Source organism: Euleptes europaea, chromosome 7 (assembly GCF_029931775.1).
Source record: "Euleptes europaea isolate rEulEur1 chromosome 7, rEulEur1.hap1, whole genome shotgun sequence".
NCBI classification, from domain to species: Eukaryota; Metazoa; Chordata; class Lepidosauria; order Squamata; family Sphaerodactylidae; genus Euleptes; species Euleptes europaea.
The window spans coordinates 94,132,407-94,153,306 of record NC_079318.1 but is presented as its reverse complement, the minus strand read 5'-3'; the positions used below and the strand labels follow the sequence as shown (position 1 = coordinate 94,153,306).

The 20,900-nt window shown below is 50.1% G+C and overlaps 2 protein-coding genes across 2 annotated transcripts in view; one reads left to right on the top strand and one right to left on the bottom strand.

Moving 5' to 3' along the window:
* The first annotated feature begins 699 nt into the window (after positions 1–699).
* Positions 700–18,737, top strand: S100A1 (S100 calcium binding protein A1). Its single transcript, XM_056853768.1, has 3 exons — positions 700–718; positions 16,945–17,124; positions 18,517–18,737. Exons 2-3 carry the CDS (start codon positions 16,984–16,986, stop codon positions 18,658–18,660), a joined length of 285 nt encoding a protein of 94 aa, XP_056709746.1. The 5' UTR covers positions 700–718; positions 16,945–16,983; the 3' UTR covers positions 18,661–18,737.
* ILF2 (interleukin enhancer binding factor 2) overlaps positions 8,381–20,900 on the bottom strand; it is a 103,667-nt gene continuing 91,147 nt past the window's right edge. Inside the window, exon 15 of the mRNA XM_056853761.1 lies at positions 8,381–8,390. The gene's annotated coding sequence lies outside the window, so the exon portion shown is untranslated. The remainder of the gene's footprint in view (positions 8,391–20,900) is intronic.

Genomic DNA, 20,900 nt, shown 5'->3' with positions numbered 1-20,900 from the left:
TTTGCCCTGTAGCCATGGATAGCCCTCTCCTCCATGAACAGGTCCACTCCCCTCTTCCAGCCTTCCAAGCTGGCAGCCGTCACCACATCCTGGGGCAGGGAGTTCCACAGTTTAACTCTCTGTTGTGTGAAGAAACACTTCCTTTTATCAGTTTTGAATCTCTCACCCTCCAGCTTCAGCAGATGATTCCCCCGCATTCTGGTATTACGAGAGAGGGAGAAAAGCTTCTCCCTGCCCAGGCTCTCCGCACCAGGGGTCATTTTATAGACCGCTGCCGTGTCTCCCCTTCGCCGCCTCCTTTCCGAGCGAAACAGCCCGAAGGCTGAGAGTTGCAAAGGTTTCAGTGAGCGGAAAGGACACCTGCCTGGATTGAAGCTGCAGGGCCTGGGCTTTAAGGGGCTTCTTGTTCTCGTTTTTTGAATGATTCGGGGGGCCCTCGAGGTAGGAGCGTGCCGGCAGGGTGCCCGGGAGAGAGGGGTACAAGCATCCTTTGTTGCCTGCGCTGGTGCTCCGGCCCGGCCGCAGCAGGCAGAAACAAACAGGCGCCTGTGTTTTGCTGTGGACTCCGCCAGCTCCCTTCATTGGTGCCCTTAGGTGGGGAGGGTCTTGGGGGAGGATCCGGCCCCTGGTACTAGTAGGCAAGACTCCTCCAGCAGGGCCCCCCCAGTGCAGCGGCTTCTTGCACTAAGTAAGTAATTGCCCTTCGTCTTTTCACTAAGTAAGTAATTTTGATTTAAGGGGCTCTGAGAACATGAACGGTGCCAGCCGGCGGGGTGCAGTGGTGAAGAGCGGTGGTTCGGAGCGGTGGGCTCGGACCCGGACAACCGGGTTTGAGTCCCCCACTCCTCCGCGAGCGGCGGAGGCTAATCCGGTGGGCTGGATTGGTTTCCCCGCTCCTACCCACGAAGCCAGCTGGGTGACCTTTGGGCTAGCCGCAGCTCTCTCAGCCCCACCTACCTCGCAGGGTGTCTGTTGTAGAGAGGGGAAGGTGATGGTAAGCCGGTCGGCGTCTCCCTTAAGTGGTAGAGAAAGTCGGCGTATAAAAACCAACTCTTCTTCTTCGGTGTTCCTTGCCCATATTTCCTAGCTGCATGTTTTGGGGAAGGGCGTTCTCCTTATTTATCGGATGTGAGCTTTTCAGAAGGTGGAGCAAAGAAGAGGGGAAGGGTCAGCAGGTGGGAAAAGATGAAGGAAATGATCTGGAGTTAGAGCACCTTCCTGATGTAGAGAAAGGCGTATAAAGTTAGGAACGGAAAGCCTTGATCGGTAGGAATTCCCCCCCCCCCTTTCCTTCCTGGTAATACTAGAACTCAGGGTCATGCGGTGAAATTGATTGGCGGTAGGTACAGGGCTGATAAGCAAAAGGACCTGTTCTCACAGTTTGTAATCAAGCGGTGGAACTCACCGCCACAGGATGTGCTGATGGGCAGAAGCCCGGAAAACTTTAAAGAAAGGTTCTTATGTCCTTACAAGGGGGGAAATAGGCAGGGCATATCTGTGAATGGGTATTCTCTCATTGGAACTTCCATGTTCAGAGGCAATGTACCTCTGAGGACCAGATGTTTCCCAGAGGCATCTGGCTGGCTGCTTTTGGAAGCAAGGTGCTCAGCAAGACGGCTCTTTTTAGGGTTCGATCACGATGGGTCGCCATACTAGTCTGTCTGCAGCAGTAAAAAAGAGCAACAGTCCAGTAGCCCCTTAAAGTCTAACCAAATTTCTGCCAGGGTAGGAGCTTTCGTGAGTCACAGCTCCCAGAAGTTTTGTCAGCCTTTAAGGTGCTACTGGACTCTTGCTCTTTTTAGGGTGATCCAGCATTTCAATTTTGCGTAAGAGGCTGGAAAAGGAACGGCGTTTGTAGGGATGAAATTTCGGAAGACCAGAGATTCAGCTTTACGAAAGGGAGGGCTGCTTGAACAAAAGAAAATGACTTTGGCTTTAAAACGTCCTCTGTCTTGGATGGGAAACCTGGATTGTTGTGGGCGGAGGGGAGACGGCTGCTCCCGTTTACAGATAAAGCTGCAACTGACTCACACATGAAATCTAGGGCTGAGTCAAGATTTGAACCCCTGTGCTTAATTTCTAAACATTTGGGTTCCCACGGTCCCAGCCTGCCTCTGTCTCGCCCCTAATGCCACCAAATTTTAGGGATGGTAGCTATTCAGCTGGAGAGCCGAAACCACTCTGCATGTGCTCAGAGGCACTCTGACGTTTCTCACCAGGAACCTAGAGTCCACCCCTGGTTGAACGGCATTTCGGGCAACTGCCCTTGGTTCAGATATCATGTCCTATTTGCTGAGGGCCAGATCTGGGCTAAATGGAACCTCCATGTTCCAAGGCAGTGTGAATAGCAGGAATCAAACTATAGGGAAGGTCTTTGAGGAGAGGAAGGCTCTCCTGAAAAATTTAGCTGAGCTGTTCTCTCACTGATATAGAACTATTTTTCTAGACCCCTGGTTCCCAACCAGGGGTCCATGGACCCCCAGGGGTCCGCGAGAACTAAATTAAGGTCCGCAAAACAAAGTTATAAACCCATAATAAATTAATATTTTCACTTAAAAGTTCTCTATTATAAAAATATATATTCAAATATTATTCTAAGTTTAATGTTTAACTAACAGTTATGATTAAAGTTTATTTTCAAATTCTCTGAATTTTTATTTTGGACCTTGGGGTCCTTGCACCGGACAAAAAAGTCCTAGTGGTCCCTGGTCAAAAAAAGGTTGGGAACCACTGTTCTAGACGTTGTGTTTTTTGTGTTTCAAAATCAGATTTCCCCACGACTTAAAAAATGTATACTCCCAACCCGAATCCTTCCAAAACACCGTGGGTAGAGGGGGTGAGGCTGAGTATCACTTGCGCTGCTGGAAAAGGAACTGAATAAGTTCTCTGTTTCGGTAGCCCTCTCCTCCCTCCCCTCCTCGGTCAGCCAGGGAACAGGAGAAGAATGAACTGTACAGAAGGAATATTTATAGAGGATGGCCGGGTTCAGTCTGAGATGGATCACAGCGTTGGGTACATGGTGCTCAAATTGTAGGGTTGCCAGGTCCCTCTTCGCCACCGGCGGGAGGTTTCGGGGCGGCGCCTGAGGAGGGCGGGGTTTGGGGAGGGGAGGGACTTCAATGCCGTAGAGTCCAATGGCCAAAGCAGCACTTTTCTCCAGGGCAACTGATCTCTGTCGGCTGGAGATCAGTTGAAATAGCGGGAGATCTCCAGCTAGTACCTGGAGGTTACAACCCAATGTAAATAACACCTGTGCTGTAAATCGTAATGGATAGAAAAAAATAAGGAAAGCACAAAAGCTCAAATCCATACCAACATACAATATAATGTTATTATACAATACACACTAAATAACATGGATAGAAATGTAAAGCGATGCATGTTGGGGCAAAAAATCCCAACTTCACATATACACTGATGGGATCTGTGCTGGCAGCGACAGACCAAGAAAGGGATCTTGGGGTGGTGGTGGATAGCTCGATGAAGATGTCGACCCAGTGTGCGGCTGCTGTAAAAAAGGCAAATTCCATGCTGGCCATAATTAGACGAGGAACAGAGAATAAAACTGCTGATATCATACTGCCCTTGTACAAATCTATGGTGAGACCACACTTGGAATACTGTGTACAGTTCTGGTCACCACACCTAAAAAAGGATATTACAGAGCTTGAGAAGGTGCAGAAAAGAGCAACCAAAATTATTAGGGGACTAGAGCAACTGTCCTATGGGGAGCGGTTAAGATGCTTAGGGCTGTTTAGCTTGGAAAGAAGGCGGCTGAGGGGAGACATGATAGAGGTCTATACAATTATGCATGGTTTGGAGAGAGTGGACAGGGAGAAGCTTTTCTCCCTCTCCCATAATACTAGAACGCAAGGTCATCTGTTGAAGCTGGAGGGTGACAGATTCAAAACAGATAAAAGGAAGTATTTTTTCACACAACGCATAGTTAATTGTGGAACTCCCTGCCCCAGGATGTGGTGGTGGCTGCCAACTTGGAAGACTTTAAGAGGGGAGTGGACATATTCATGGAGGAAAGGGGTATTCATGGCTATTAGTTAAAATGGATGCTAGTCATGCTGCATACCTACTCTCTCTAGTATCAGAGGAGCATGCCTATTATCTTAGGTGCTGTGGAACACAGGCAGGATAAATGCAGCTGCAGTCGTCGTGTTTGTGGCTTCCTAGAGGCACCTGGTTGGCTGGTGTGTGAACAGACTGCTGGACTTGATGGGCCTTGGTCTGATCCAGCAGGGCCTTTCCTATGTTCTTATGTTCTTAACACTGTAAATGTCCATCTTGACACCATAATGTCCATGAATGCAAATCAGTATTCCATGGTAAATGTCCACCGTAATAGTGGTGTAAAGATGGACATTTATAGTATTATTTAGTGTGTATTGTATAATGACATTATACTGTATGTTGGTATGAATTTGAGCTTTCGTGCTGTCCTTATTTTTTTCTATCCAGTACCTGGAGGTTGGCAACCCTATCAAATTGGAGTGTGCATCATAAATCCCATAAAGGCAGCAGCTTTGTCAAAACGACGCACTCCTGGGTCTGGCCAGTGCCAGGCATGGCAGAGCTCCAAGCACCATCTGGGAAAACCAAACCACTACATTGCCACTTGGTATTGCAAACTGATACTTCTCTGTAGCTTTTCTCATTCATAATTAATTCAAACAACATATTATGACAAACATGGGGCCTGCAAGAACTTGCAGGAGGGCATCCTCTCCTCCTCCCTGAAAGCCCCATAGCCTGTCCCCTTTTCCTGCTTCCTTCTCGCCATCTCACCCACTAGCCAACCTACCACTCTCTGCCCCCTGTTCAGCTTTCCCTTCTTCCTTCCCTCCAGTGCGGTATAGTGGATAAGAGCGGTGGAGTCTGATCTGGAGAACCGGGTTCAATTCCCCACTCCTCCACATGAGCGGCAGAGGCTAATCTGGTGAACTGGATTTGTTTCCCCGCTCCCAGTTTCCTCTTTGCCCCCGGCGGGAGGTTTTTGGGGCAGAGCCTGAGGAGGGCGGGGTTTGGGGAGGGGAGGGGCTTCAATGCCATAGAGTCCAACTGCCAAAGTGGCCATTTTCTCCAGGTGAACTGATCTCTATCGGCTGGAGATCAGTTGTAATAGCAGGAGATCTCCAGCTCGTACCTGGAGGTTGGGAACCCTACCTGAAGTTTACCCCCACTGGGTGAAATTCAGTTGTTGTATTCTGGGGAAATGGAGAAAATAATTGCCAGTATTACCTTTCTCCAAGAGCCAGCATGCTCTAGCGGTTAAGGTGTCAGACTAGGATCTGGGAGACTCAGGTTCGAATCCCCACTCACGCCATAGAAGCTTGCTGGGTGACCGTGGGCCAGTCCGTTGAGGTTAGGTTCGATGGATCATTTGGTTATGGTTAGGTAAGAGTCATTTAGCACACACAAATAAACCGAGCCTTTCCTAGTTTCAAGAATAACAAAATCTTTACTTTGTGTTTTATTGCCCTCTCCCTTTGTTAAGAGAGGAAAGGTTTTGGAGTAAGTGACGCTTTGTATGTCAATGGGGGTTACCGCACTCAGCCTTCTAGGGCATTTTTTAAAGTTGGACGGCGTTATATAATAAATCGTTTCCGATGTGTTCCCTACCGCCCTCTTCTACTCCAGCACGGTATTCAAGATTTCCGAAATGTTGCATGGAGGGGGGGGCGGGAGGGCTTCTTGCCGGACTCGCGGGTCCTGCCGCCGTGCCGAGAGGCGCCCCGGAGAAGGGCGGCTGGCTGGGATTGCGGGGGGGCGGGGGGGCTTCTTGCCGGACTCGCGGGTCATTAGTGACGTCACTTAAACGGAGCAAACCAATACACCGCTTGTAAAGGGTTTTTGGATACCATGGCCAATAAACGGTTGGAACACGTCTTCACAGCCAAAGTAAGTGCGAACACCAAAGTAAGGGGCCAAAGTAAGTGCGAACACCATTTTTTACAACAATTTCAAACTGTTAATAAATCGGTGGGAAAACATCGAAAGTGCGAACAGATTTTTTTACAACGTTTCCAAACTCTTGCAACATCGCTGGGAATACCTAGTGCGGTAACGGCCACACTAGCAAGATGCATGTCTCTGCTCTCATGAGCAGAGACACAGCGAAAAGGATTAAGCCGTAGATACCTGCTAGAATAATCTAGCAAGTTTATAGGGAACTAGATTTGATAGTAAGGATTGTTAATGTTTTGTATCCCAGTAACCCTTTCCTTTAAAAAGTAAAGATTTTGTTATTCTTGAAACAAGGAAAGACGCCGGGGGTTACCGCACTTTGTATTCCCAGCGATGTATTAAGAGTTTGAAAATGTTATAAAAAACATTGCTTTAAAAGGGTTTTTGGATACTACGGCTTATAAATGGTTGGAAAACGTCTTCACAGCTAAAAGGCCAAACAAAGTGCGAACAGTATTTTTTATAACGTTTTCAAACTGGAATGCATAGAAAGTGCGAACAGTATTTTTTATAACGTTTTCAAACTGGAATGCATAGAAAGTGCGAACAGTATTTTTTATAACGTTTTCAAACTCTTAATACATCGCTGGGAATACAAGTGCGGTAACCCCCTCTGTCTATTTGTGTGCACTAAATGACTCTTACCTAACCGTAATCAAACGATCCATCGAAACCTAACCTCAACACAGTCACATACTCTCAGCCTCGACCATGGCAAGTATTTGGATGGGAGACCTCCAAGTAAAACCAGGGGTGTGACATGGAGGCAGGCAATGGCAAACCACCTCTGAACCTCTCTTGCCTTGAAAACCCTACAGGGTCACTGTAAGTCAGTTGTGACCTGATGGCAAAAAAATATAAAAACAACTTTCTCCCCACCATGCTTAGCTTTATAACTAACCTTGCCCTACCCCATAGGGTTGCCAGCTCCAGGATGGGAAATAACTGGGGATTTTGGGAGTGGAGCCTGCGGAGGGTGGGGTTCGGAGAGGGGAGGGACTTCAATGCCATAAAGTCCAATTGCCAAAGCGGCTGTTTTCTTCAGGTTTGATCAGTGTCATGAACACATGAAGTTACCTTATACTGAATCAGACCTTTGGTCCATCAAAGTCAGTATTATCTACTCACACTGGCAGTGGCTCTCCAGGGTCTAAGGTGAGGTCTTTCACATCACCTACTTGCCTAGTCCCTTTAACTGGAGATGCCAGGGATTGAACCTGGGACTTTCTGCATGTCGAGCAGATGCTCTATCACTGAGCCACGGGCCCTCCATCTGGATATCAGTTGCAATAGCAGGAGATCTCCAGCCACAACCTGGAGGTGGGCAACCCTACCACCCCATCATCCTTTTTCTTAACGGCGAAGACCCCAACTCTTTAGTTTGAATGTCTGTCAAAAGGCCAGATTGCAACTAATTTATACGTAATATGCTTAAACGTTATAATAAATTCTGAATTATATTTTTTATCTCAATTAACTGCCAAGTAGAATATGAATTCTTAAAATACTATAAATCAGCCTGATGTAAGTATAATAAACTAAAGATATTCTGTAATTATGTTTTATTTAAAAACCATCTTATAATACTGTATTGTTTTTATAATGATAACACTTACCCCTTCCCCTTTTCCCTTCCTGTACCCTCCAATTATATAAATAAAATAATAATAATAATAATAATAATAATAATAAAAGGCCAGATTTGGCCCAGGGTCATCCGCAGCTGATCCCTACCCTCGTGTGCCCAGCGGATGTACCTTGATGGGAAACGGCAAACCGATGCCACAGGAATGAGGGTGGTAGATAAAAACACTTTATTTGTTTAACTGAATATGCATGCAGGGCCACGCACAAGGTTGGGCGGAAAAACAGGAACATTCCAGAAAGTCTTTCCCTTCTGGAAAAGCGACGGGCCATTCCACAAGGGCCCAGGGACATTGAGCAAACGTTCGGAGGAGGAAGCCGAGGAGGAATTCAGACCGGGGTGGAATTCAGAGAAATGGAATGCAGGCCTCGAGTTCCCACCTCGGCTCTTGCAATAAATCAACGTGGGTCGTTGATGCATGGGAGTTTTACCTGCGGTTCGTGGCTCGCTGGACCCACACTTTCCTGTTGGGAATCTGTGCACCAGCAGCCTCCCAGCTCACATCTAGTCCCCGCCCCTTGAAATGCTGCTTTGTAAATTGGCCTACTTACTCCCCCCCAAAAAAACCCAATTGCCAAATAAAAAAGCATTTTAAGAAGGGGGGAAAACAAACCATCTGAAAGGGGGGGCGGGAGAAATCCAAGCCTCGTTTTTAAAAAGCCTTTCTTCTGCACAGAAAGAGCTCAGGGGAAACAGGAAGCATTTGAATCCCCACCTCTTCACGGGCTGCTTTGTAATGGGCTGCATGCTTTCTGTGCGAGAAACCAAGCTTCGGTGTCCCGCGCTTTGCCTTATGCATGAGGATTTTTCCCCTGTCAGGGGAGAGGGAAGAATCGGGTTAACAGAGGAATGGGAGTCCCGCGGTTTGTGAGGGCTGGCACCGACGTCATCTCCAACAGATGGAAAACTCGTGCATAATTCCAAGGAATAACAGAGGCAAACCGGGGGCGAACGTGAGTGGGAAAAGTACCCGTGCATAAACGACCGTGGAGAAATTGGGAATCAGGCTGAAATTCTCATGGGAGGTGATGTAGCTGAGCTTACAGCCCACATCGCCCCCTAGTGGCAGATCGCTGGCACTTCAGGTTTATTTTAGCACACCCCATGCGCCAGGGGTTGCACAAAACACGAATGCAGTGCAGCTGCCTTGCATGAAAAACCCACAGAACGGTTCACTAGTCCTTCTACTAGGGCTGCCAACCTCCAGGTGGTGGCTGGAGATCTCCCACTACTACAACTGACCTCCAGGCGACAGAGAGCAGTTCCCCTGGAGAAAATGGTCGCTTTGGCAATTGGACTCTGCGGCGTTGAACTCCCTCCCCTCTCCAAACCCTGTCCTCCATAGGCTCCACCCCCAAAATGTCCAGGTATTTCCCAGCCTGGAGCTGGCAACCCTACCCACATCCACTAAGAGGATATTTGGGCGTTTTAAAAAGAAAATTGGAGTGTGTCTCTGCTTTAGGGATGCCAGGTCCCTCTTCACCACCGGAGGGAGGTTTTAGGGGCGGAGCCTGAGGAGGGTGGGGTTTGGGGAGGGGAGGGACTTCGATGCCATAGAGTCCAATGGCCAAAGCGGCCATTTCCTCCAGGGGAAATCTCTATTGGCTAGAGATCAGTTGTAATAGCAAGAGATCTCCAGCTAGTACCTGGAAGTTGGCAACCCTACTGTAAGACTCCAGCACCTCGTTGCGTTTCTCTCATAAGGAACTTTACTCCAGACATAATCGCGAGTTTAAAAGTTTTATTTAAGAAAGCCAGCGGGTTCAGTGGGTCCGTTGAGACATAAGGCTAGAATGCAGACATGGGGAAACACCAGTACATTTAAAGGATTCATACAATAGGATTGATTAGTTTCAGGACACAAGGGCCAAGTTGAGGCAGAGTGGCCTTGATGGTTTAGGTACTGAAATGCCTGTGTTATAATATTAATTTCGAATCAATATAACACAGTGGGCGGTTGATAGTGCAAAGCAGTTGTTTATTGAGCCCAATAATGCGCCCTAACGCGCAGGACAGTCTTCACACTCAAACAAAGGATTGCAACCCCAATTATAACTTTTGGTTAGGGATGTTCCAATTACGTCGACTCACTAGACATTGGCTGTCTGTGTGTCTGTTAAGTGCCGTCAAGTCGCTTCCGACTCATGGCGACCCTATGAATGAAAGTCCTCCAAAATGTCCTATCTTTGACAGCCTTGCTCAGATCTTCCAAATTGAAGGCTGTGGCTTCCTTTATTGAGTCTGTCCATCTCTTATTGGGTCTTCCTCTTTTCCTGCTGCCCTCAACTTTTCCTATCATGACGGTCTTTCTACCTTACTTTAATTAACATAGTATATAGAGATCGGTAGAAGCTGTCTCTAAGCAAGCACTTGGTCTTGTGATTCACATTCCTAACAGTGAAGGTAAGACACTGTTTTTCTTTACTGGGGAAAGCCTGTGCCAGGCAATGTGTTCTGTTGGCCTCTTATAGTTATGGATGCCAACGTTCCCAAAGTTTCCATGTGCGGGTAGAATATATCTGCCTGATGCTATGCTCTATTCTTGAGCATAGCACCTCATGAACCTATGAATGTTTATACATATGAAAAAATACATGTTTTCCCATAAATGAAGTTTATAGGCACTTCAGTATAAGGAAACAATACAGAAGGTAACAGCCGGTAACTATTCACAGGAAAAACCATACATGAAACTAATGTGTGAAATAGCTAGGGGATTGCCAGGGCTCCCAGGCTTTGTTCCGCGGGACCTGGTAACTCGGTAAAGATTAGCCGGGCAGGTCTCCATTGAGGTGCAGATGCTGGGGGGGGGGGGAGATGGGCAGAGGCCAAAAGCCAGGAAGCCTTAGCTGACACCTACTGGTCACACGGAAGCAATTTTGACTCACCGCAGGTGACTAGGTGAGTCTGACTTGCCCAGAAAGCTTTGTTCTCGGCAAAATGGGCCTAATGTTTTAAAAAATGGGTGGGAGAGGAAATTCTACTACTGGGGATAAAAGAAAGCACCAAGAAAATTAGCAGTACTTGGGGGCAAAACCACACCCTGGTTAGAGTCTACCTAATTAAGCTGACTTTATTGCTGTTGTTATTAGCCTAGCAACCACCCCTTCTAACCTGGAAGCCAACATAATTAATCTGACATTATTATTGTTAATATTATTATTATTATATGGCACCACGCGTGCACATGATGCTTTAGAGAGAATTAGAAGGCATGTCTCTTGAACCATTTACAAGCTAATTACAGTCTTTTAAAAAGAGATGGGAGGAGAGGAAAAAGCAGGGTTGGCAAGTCCAGGTTCATAAAATCCTGGATATTTGTGGTTGGAACCAGGGGAGGGCGCATGGTTGCCAATCTCCAGGTGGTGGCTGGAGATCTGCTATTACAACTGATCTCCAGCCAATACTGATCAATTTATTTGGAGAAAATGGCCGCTTCGGCAACTGGAATCTATGGCATTGAAGCCCCTCCCCTCCCCAAACCCTCCTCAGACTCCACCCCCAACATCTCCAGGTATTTCCCAACCTGGGGGGAAAGAGGAAGGCCCAACAAGAGATGGATGGACTCAATAAAGGAAGCCACAGCCCTCAATTTGCAAGACCTGAGCAAGGCTGTCAAAGACAGGACATTTTGGAGGACTTTCATTCATAGGGTCGCCATGAGTCGGAAGCAACTTGACGGCACTTATCACACATTGCCCTAGTCCGGCTCAAGGTCGCCCAGCATGTTTCCACGGCACATTGGGAATTCGAACCCAGGTTTCCCAGATCCTAGTCCAACCCCGTAACCACACTACACTATGCTGGTGGCCTTACCCACTTGCTAATCAACAACCCACGAGACTCAGGGTTCGGCCTTGACTCAATGGAAGAGTCACAACAAACCACATGTCGCACCACACCCCGGGGTTTCCTCTGACGTTTCCCACCCACAGGGGCAGGGAGGTCCCGGCCTGACTCCCGCTTCATGCCCATAAGGGCATTGAACAGCATGCCTTAACGCTTGGCAATGAGGCAAACCCGACCCGGGGAAGCACATCAGCGAAACGTGATTCGTTATTTCCCCCCGTGCAACATTAATGCCGAGGACAGGCTATTCTCCCCGCCGGGCTCGCAACCGGACCCGAGGCGGCTTTATCGGGGCCCTCTTGTCCCGTCTCCAGGCCCGGAATCTGGTTTCGCGGCTCCTCCGTTTCTGCAGCGACCATTGAGGGAGGACCGTTCCGGTCCGACAAGGGACCTTTTTATACCCATGCAACCCAGAGTAGGGTCGGCCTCGGATCCGTCACCCGAGAAGCCGCCGCTGACGGCTGCCATTGTGCGATAGGAGCCAGCAGAGGATACGCGATAGGGGCCCTCTTATCGGAGGGATGGGTTACAGGTTCTCTGCATGGGCCGGCGTTGCGGCAGAAATCATTCGCAAGGTATTAATAGCCCATGCGCTGACATCGGCCCAGGGGGATAACACCTGCCCAGCGAACCGCTGCTGAGATTTCGCAAACCGCTTCCGTTCCGGGGGGGGGGGGCAACGTTTCACCCGGTTTTCAGTGAATCTAGATCACGACGGGTAGCTGTGTTAGTCTGTCACTAGCGGTGGAAAAGAGCAAGAGCCCAGTAGCACCTTGAAGACTAACAAAATTTCTGGCAGGGTAGGAGCTTTCGTGAGCCACCGCTCGCTTCTTCAGATCTGTGGCTCACGAAAGCTCCTACCCTGCCAGAAATTTTGTTAGTCTTTAAGTGCTACTGGGCTCTTGCTCTTTTCTACCGGTTTTTAATGTCCCTGCTTACCGGGGATGGGCCCCAATGCTCTTGTTCCTGTCCCTAATAAAATCAGGGCTCCTATACTTGGGGGAAATTGGATGAGAGGAGGAGAAGGAGAAGGAGAAGGAGAAGGAGGAGGAGAAGGAGGAGGAGGAGGAGGAGGAGGAGGAGGAGGAGAAGGAGAAGGAGAAGGAGAAGGAGAAGGAGAAGGAGAAGGAGAAGGAGAAGGAGAAGGAGAAGGAGGAGGAGGAGGAGGAGGAAGAGAAGGAGAAGGAGAAGGAGGAGGAGGAGGAGGAGGAGGAGGAGGAGAAGGAGGAGGAGAAGGAGAAGGAGAAGGAGAAGGAGAAGGAGAAGGAGAAGGAGAAGGAGAAGGAGGAGGAGGAGGAGGAGGAGGAGGAAGAGAAGGAGAAGGAGAAGGAGGAGGAGGAGGAAGAGAAGGAGAAGGAGGAGAAGAAGAAGAAGAAGAAGAAGAGTTGGTTTTTATATGCCGAGTTTCTCTACCACTTAAGGCAGAATAAACCCGTCTTACAATCACCTTCCCTTCCCCTCCCCACAAGAGACACCCTGTGAGGTAGGTGGGGCTGAGAGAGCTCTAAGAGAGCTGTGACCAGCCCAAGGTCAAACAGCTGGCTTCACGTGGAGGAGTGGGGAAACCAACCCAGCTCACTAGATTAGCGTCCGCCGCTCATGGGGAGGAGTGGGGAATAAGAACATAAGAACATAAGAAAAGCCCTGCTGGATCAGACCCAGGCCCATCAAGGCCAGCAGTCTGTACACACAGTGGCCAACCAGGGGCCTCTAGGAAGCCCACAAACAAGACAGCTGCAGCAGCACCATCCTGCCTGCGTTCCAAAGCACCTAATAGGCCTGCTCCTCTGATACTAGAGAGAATAGGTATGCAGCATGACTAGCATCCATTTTTACTAATAGCCAACGATAGCCCTCTCCTCCATGAATATGTCCCACTCCCCTCTTAAAGCCTTCCAAGCTGGCAGCCATCACCACATCCTGGGGCAGGGAGTTCCACAAATCAAACCCAGTTCTCCAGATTAGAGTCCACTGCTCCAAACCACCGCTCTTAACCACTACACCATACTGGCTTTTTATGTCTGCATTGTTTTAATTTCTAATATTGCAATTTATTATTATCCAGTGAGAGCTTTCCACCACCCTTTTTATTATTGACTTGATATCCCACCTTTCTCTCCAAGGTGGCTGACATAATTCTCCTTTCCTCTGTTTTATCCTCACAACAACCCTGTGAGTAGGGCTGCCAGCTCCGGGTTGGGAAATACCTGGCGATTTTTGGGGCGGAGCCTGAGGAGGGCAGAGTTTGGAGAGGAGAGGGACTTCAATGCCATCGAGTTGGGGTTGCCAGGTCCCTCTTCCCCACTGACCCTCCCACAATTTAAACCCATCATTGCGAGCCCTCTCCTCCGCCGCCAACAGGAGCAGCTCCCTGCCCTCCCTAAGTGACAGCCCTTCAAATGCTTCAAGCGAGCAATCCTGTCCCCCTTGGACCTCCTCTTCTCCAGACCGAACAGTCCCAAGTCCCTCAGCCTTTCTTTGTAGGGTTTGGTCTCCAGGCCCCCGATCATCCTCGTCGGTCTCCTCTGCACCCACTCCATTCTGTCCACATCCTTTTTGTGCACACTTCTCCCTACATCTCTGCCCCCTTAAAATCGGACACTGCCTGCCCGGTTTGTTCTCCGAGACTGTCCGGCTGCTGGTATCGGGTTCTCCCACGAGACGAGAAAGGGGAGGGAGCTCAGATCTTATTTAAAGCCTCTGGCCAACTATTTGGGGGCTGACTTTGCCGGAGACTGAGCCAAGGTAGCTGCGACACAAAGGAGAAGATCCGGGGAGAAGAGGGCAGGTGAGGAAAGAGGGACAGGGCGCCTACCCAGGTGAGGAGGTGCTGCTGGGCAAGGGTGGGGGCGGAGCTGTGGGGGCCTGGAGGAGATGGCAAGTGAGGGCGAGAGACTCGAAAGGCGGAAAGGTGACTTCAAGGGCTAGGTGATCGCATTTTCAAAACCAGAGGGCTGAATGAATTATACAGTGGCTGGACAGTCTTTCTCCTTCACTGCCCCTTATGCCCGGAGCTCCTTGCCAAGCTCCCTCACTATCCCTCCTGCCTGGAGCTCCCTGCTGTTCTCCCTCGCTGCCCCTTATGCCTGGAACTCCCTGCCATTCTCTACCACTGCCCCCCATGCCTGGAGCTCCTTGCCATTCTCCCTCACTGCCCCTTATGCCAGGAATTGTCTGCCATTCTCCCTCACTGCCCCTTATGCCAGGAATTGTCTGCCATTCTCCCTCACTGCCCCTTATGCCAGGAACTGTCTGCCATTCTCCCTCACTGCCCCTTATGCCAGGAATTGTCTGCCATTCTCCCTCACTGCCCCTTATGCCAGGAACTGTCTGCCATTCTCCCTCACTGCCCCTTATGCCAGCAATTGTCTGCCATTCTCCCTCACTGCCCCTTATGCCAGGAATTGTCTGCCATTCTCCCTCGCTGCCCCTTATGCCAGGAATTGTCTGCCATTCTCCCTCGCTGCCCCTTATGCCTGGAACTAGGGGAGGGGCTGTGGCTCAGTAGAAAAGCCTCTGCTTTACATGCAGAAGGTCCCAGGTTCAATCCCCGGCATCTCCAGTCCAAAGGGCCAGGCAGCAGGTGATGTGAAAGACCTCGGCCTGAGACCCTGGAGAGCCGCTGCCGGTCTGAGCAGACAATACTGACCTGGATGGACTAAAGGTCTGATTCAGTATAAGGCAGCTTCATGGGCATTCAACTCCCTGACGTTCTCCTTCGATGCCCCTTTTGCCCGCAACTCCCTCTCAGAATACTTACATGGTGCCTACCTCTCTCTCTTCCATCGTGCGTGTGTGCGTAAAGGGCTATCAAGTCGTAGGGTGGCCCCATAGGGTTTTCAAGGCAAGAGACTAACAGAGGTGGTTTGTCAGTGGCTTCCTCTGCACAGCAACCCTGGTATTCCTTGGTGGTCCCCCATCCAAATACTAGCCAGGGCCGACCCTGCTTAGCTTCCAAGACTAGCCAGGGCCATCCAGGTCAAGACCTTTTCCATCATACCCTTCCTCTAACTAAGGCTCAGTGCAAGTATGCGTTAGGGTCTTTTTGGCGGGTGGTGATTTTTTGGGGGGGAGAGCCAGCGTGGCGAAGAGATTAAAAGAGGCGGACTCTAATCTGGAGAACCGGGTTGGTTTCCCCACTCCTCCACATGAAGCCTGCTGGGTGACCTTGGGCCAGTCACAGTTCTCTTCGAGCCCTCTCAGCCTCACCTACCTCACAGGGTGCCTGTTGCGGGGAGGGGAAGGGAAGGAGATTGTAAGCCAATGTGATTCTCCTCTTCTTCTTCGTTCTATTTTTATCCTACCCTTCTCTCAAGAGGTTCGGGGCAATATACACGGTCCCCTGCTCCCCATTTTTATCCTTACAACAACCTTGCGAGGTAGGTGAGGCTGAGAGATAGCGACTAGCCCAAGGTTAAGCAGCAAGTAAGAACAAGTCATAGTCCGACTATCCACTACACCAGTGATATGGTTGCCAGGTCCTTCTTCGCCACCGGTGGGAGGTTTTTGGGGCGGCCATTTTCTCCAGGTAAACTGATCTCTATTGGCTGGAGATCAGTTGTAATAGCAGGAGATCTCCAGCTAGTAACTGGAGGTTGGCAACCCTACTCACAGGGTGTCCGTTGTTAGGAGGGGAAGGGAAGGCGATTGTGAGCCAGTTTTAGTCTCCTTAAAAGGTAGAGAAAATCAGGGTGTAAAAAACCAACTCTTCTTCAAAGCATCCATTTTCTCCAGGGGAACTGATCTCTGTAGTCTGGAGATGAGCTGTTAATTCCCGAGGCTCTGCAGGCCCCACCTGGAGGTTGGCATCCTTAGTACGCCACACCGTTCAGTTTAAGGACATAGTTAGAAAAGCAAGCAGGAGCATCGGGGCGTTTCTCACCTGGTGGCGGCTTCTCCCTGCTGTTATACGGTTGTACACACACACAGGGCCCCGATCCTCAGGCACTCACAGTAACCTCCATGCAATCATGGGGAGGGGCCGTGGCTCAGTGGCAGAGCAACTGCTCAGCATGCAGAAAGTCCCAGGTTCAATCCCAGGCATCGCCAGTTAAAGAGACCAGGCAAGTAGGTGATGCTAAAGACCCCTGCCTGAGACCCTGGAGAGCCATGGGGAGGGGCTGTGGCTCAGTGGGAGAGCATCTGCTTGGCGTGGAGAGGGTCCCAAGTTCAATCCCCAGTTAAAGGGACCAGGCAAGTAGATGATGCTAAAGACCCCTGCCGGAGACCCTGGAGAGCCATGGAGAGGAGCTGTGGCTCAATGGTAGAGCATCGGCTTGGCATGCAGAAAGTCCCAGGTTCAATCCCAGGCATCTCCAGTTAAAGGGACTAGGCAAGTAGGTGATGTGAAAGACCTCAGCCTGAGACCCTGGAGAGCCGCTGCCGGTCTGAGTAGACAATGCTGTCTTCGATGGACCTGGGGTCTGACTCAGTATCAGGCAGCCTCATGTGTTCATGTGTGTGTTCATCCGCAGGTCCAGTTCCTCCTGTGGGCTGCTCCCTCCTCCGTGGCGATGGCATCGCAGCTGGAAAGCGCCATGGAAGGCCTCATCACCGTCTTCCACAAGTACTCGGGCAAGGAGGGCGACAAGTACAAGCTGAGCAAGAAGGAGCTGAAGGAGCTACTGCAGAACGAGCTGAGCCTGTTCCTGGAGGTACGGCGAGGAACTCGGAGCCTTCCGTCTTCTCTCGCAAGCATCCAATGCCACTGGGGTTGCCACCTCCGGGTTGGGAAACACTTGGAGATTTTGGGAGTGGAGTAGGGTTGCCAGGTCTCTCTTCTCCATCAGCAAGAGGGTTTTGGAGTGGGGCCTGAGGAGGGTGGGGTTTGGGGAGGGACCTTCCAACGCCATAGAATCCAATTGCCATTTTCTCCAGGGGAACTGATCTCTATCGGTTGGAGATCAGTTGTAATAGCAGGAGATATCCAGCTAGTACCTGGAGGTTGGCAACCCTAGGGCACAGCCTGAGGAGGGTGGGGTTTGGAGAGGGGAAGGACTTCATTGCCATAGAGTCCAATTGCCAAAGCGGCCATTTTCTCCAGGCGAACTGATCTCTATCGGCTGGAGATCAGTTGTAATAGCAGTAGATCTCCAGCCACCACCTGGAGGTTGGTAACCGTAGGGTTGGAAAATACCTGGAGATTTTTGGGGGTGGAGCTTGAGGAGGGTGGGGTTTGGAGAGGGGAGTAGGGTTGCTAACCTCCAGGACCTGGGTTCAAATTCCTACTGTATCCGGGCCAGTGAATCTTCAACTAGTCTCTATCTCTCTCTCGCCTGACCTATTTCACAGGGTTGGTAAGAAGGGAGAACTATACACACTCCTCTGAGCCCCTTGCAAGAAAGATGGGTATTTTAACAGATGCATGATCAGAGGGAGGGGAGGGTAAAATAAACATTAAGTGGATCCCCCAATAAGGATATTCATGGCTACTACTAAAAATGGATACAAGTCATAATGCATAGCCAGCGTGGTGTAGTGGTTAAGAGTGGTGGTTTGGAGCAGTGGAGCCTGATCTGGGGAACTTGGTTTGATTCCCCACTCCTCCACATGAGCAGCGGAGGCTAATCTTGTGAACCAGGTTGGTTTCCCCACTCCCACACATCAAGCCAGCTAGGTGACCTTGGGCTAGTCACATTTCTCTCTAAACTCTCTCAGCCCCACCTACCTCACGGGGAGGGGAAGGGAAGGCGATTGTAAGCCGGTTTGATTCTCCCTTAAGTGGTAGAGAAAGTCGGCATATAAAAACCAACTCTTCTTCTTCCGCATACCTATTATCTCCAGGATCAGAGGAGCATGCCTATTATATCAGGTGCAGTGGAACACAGGCAGGATAAATGCTGCTGCAGTCATCTTGTTTTTGGGCTTCCTGGAGGCACCTGGTTGGCCACTGTGTGAACAGACTGCTGGACTTGATGGGTCTTGGTCTGATCCTTTGCTGCCGTCTGAGATTAAAGGGTGGGCTCTGGGACTAAGAAGGAGGATGAGCCTCACTTTTGTCTATCGGTCGCAGCTGAACCCCTTCCCCTGTGCGTTCTGCATTCCAGAACCAGAAGGACACGGGCGTCGTGGAAAGCATCATGCACGACTTGGACGAGAACGGCGACGGGGAGGTGGACTTCCCGGAGTTTGTGACCCTGGTGGCAGGCCTGACCGTGGCTTGCAACGAATTTTTCTGCGAGGACACATGAAGCGTCGGAAGAAGGCTGCCGGCAGGCCCGACCCGGGAGCCGCTGCGTCACAGAGCCCCAGTCGTACCCTGCCATCTCCCGCCTGCTAGTCCCACAGCTTTCCCCTACCATTCGGCATAAAGCGAGCCCCTCGAGGCTCCCTGTAATCGACCGTTGTGACGGCACTGCTGCCTATTAAAGCCACTTCACCCGCCCTTGGTCTGGCCTCTTCTCTTTGGGGGGAGACAAGGAAGCTGGAAAAGGAGAAGGGTGTAGTTTTGCCAGGTCCCTCTTCGCCACCGGTGGGAGCTTTTGGGGCGGAGCCTGAGGAGGGCAGGGTCTGGAGAGGGGAGGGACTTCAATGCCCGGGAGTCCAATTGCCAAAGCGGCCGTTTTCTCCAGGGGAACTGATCTCCATCGGCTGGTGATCAGCTGTAATAGCAGGAGATCTCCAGCTCGTACCTGGAGGTTGGCAGCCCTAGAAGGATGGCAGGAGGGAGAGACCTCGCAGAGAACGTCTCACTGATGAAAACAAAGGGCATGTTTCTAACACAAGCATCAGCACCACTAGAGGATGGTACCAGGTTTTCCAAGGCCATGGTCAGAGAAAGCTCAGAGCTGGGGTTGCCAGCTGCAGGTGGGGAAATACCTGGAAATTTTGGGGTGGGGTTTGGGGAGGGACTTCAATGCCATAGAGTCCAATGGCCAGGGGAACTGAAAGGGTTGCCAACCTCCAGGTACTAGCTGGAGATCTCCTGCTGTTACAACTGATCTCCAGCTGATAGAGATCAGTTCACCTGAAGAAAATGGCCGCTTTGGCCATTGGACTCTATGGAATTGAAGTCCGCCCCAAAACCCTCCTGCCGATGGCAGAGAGGGACCTGGCAACCCCAACGTTCAGCAAGGAGCAGGAACAAGACCTAAATAAAACAACAAAACATATTTATTATAATGCCCTTATGCATATACTTAAAACAAGCTCATATGGCAACCAACACAGGGTTGATAATCTAAAACCACATGCCAGCTCCAGGTTGAGAAATACCTGGAGATTTTTAGGGTGGAGCCTGAGGAGGGTGGGGTTTGGGGGGGGACTTCAATACCATAGACTCCAATTGCCAAAGCGGCCATTTTTCTCCAGGGGAACTGATCTTTATCAGCTGGAGATCAGTTGTAATAGCAGATCTCCAGCCACCACCTGGAAGTTAAAAAAACAAACAGCATGAAGACTCTAAATTAAACACACAGTATATTCATATGTCAATGCATACATTGGAATTCATAACAATCCATGACACCATAATAGTCCTTGAATCCTTCAATGAAAATGAAAAAGACCAACAGAACAGAAGGTCCCAATTCATGCGTAACTAAGCGGGTAAGACCGAAGCACTTGCAACTCCCAGCTGAGTCGGCTGTTTATATGCATCATTGCTGCTGCGGCTTACCGGTACTACCTTTACACCACTCAGATGGGAGTTGCAAGTGCTTCGGTCTTACCCGCTTAGTTACACGTGAATTGGGACCTTCTGTTCTGTTGGTCTTTTTCATTTTTAGAGGACAGGACTCACAATAACAGGTATAAGTTACGAGAGGAAAGATACCAGCTGGATATTAGGAAGAAGCTTTTTACTGTAAGAGTAGCTCAACAGTGGAATCAGCTGCCTACGGAAGTGGTGACCCCCACCCCTCCTTTCACTGGCAGTCTTCAAGGAGCAGCTGGACAAACACTTGTGAGGCATGCTTTAGGCTGATCCTGCAATGAGCAGGGGGTTGGACCAGATCGGGGCATCAAATATAAGGCCCAAGGGCCAGATTTGGCCCCTTGAGAGCTCTCATCCGGCCCGCGAGCCAGCAGAGGCTGCCACACACCCCCAATCTGTGCTGGTGGGGCATAGCCCAGCCTGACCAAGTGACATTTATGTCATATCTGGCCCTTGTAAGAATTGAGTTCAACACCCCTGGACTAGACGGCCCCTATGGCCTCTTCCAACTCTATATGATCATTGCATAGGGTTGCCAACCTCCAGGTACTGACTGGAGATCTCCTGCTATTACAACTGATCTCCAACCAATAAAGATCAGTTCACCTGGAGAAAATGGCCACTCTGGCACTTGGACTCTATGGCATTGAAGTCCCGCCCCTCCCCAAACCCCGCCCTCCTCAGGCGCCGCCCCCAAAAATCTCCAGGTATTTCCCAACCTGGAGCTGGCAAACCCTAAAATGTTGCAGGCCCTGGTCCCAGAGTCCATGTTACGAA

Coding starts and splice junctions, on each gene's coding strand:
- S100A1 (XM_056853768.1), top strand. CDS start 16,984: ATGGCATCGCAGCTGGAAAGCGCCATGGAAGGCCTCATCACCGTCTTC. Junction 17,125..18,516: donor AGCTGAGCCTGTTCCTGGAG/GTACGGCGAGGA, acceptor TCTGCATTCCAG/AACCAGAAGGACACGGGCGT.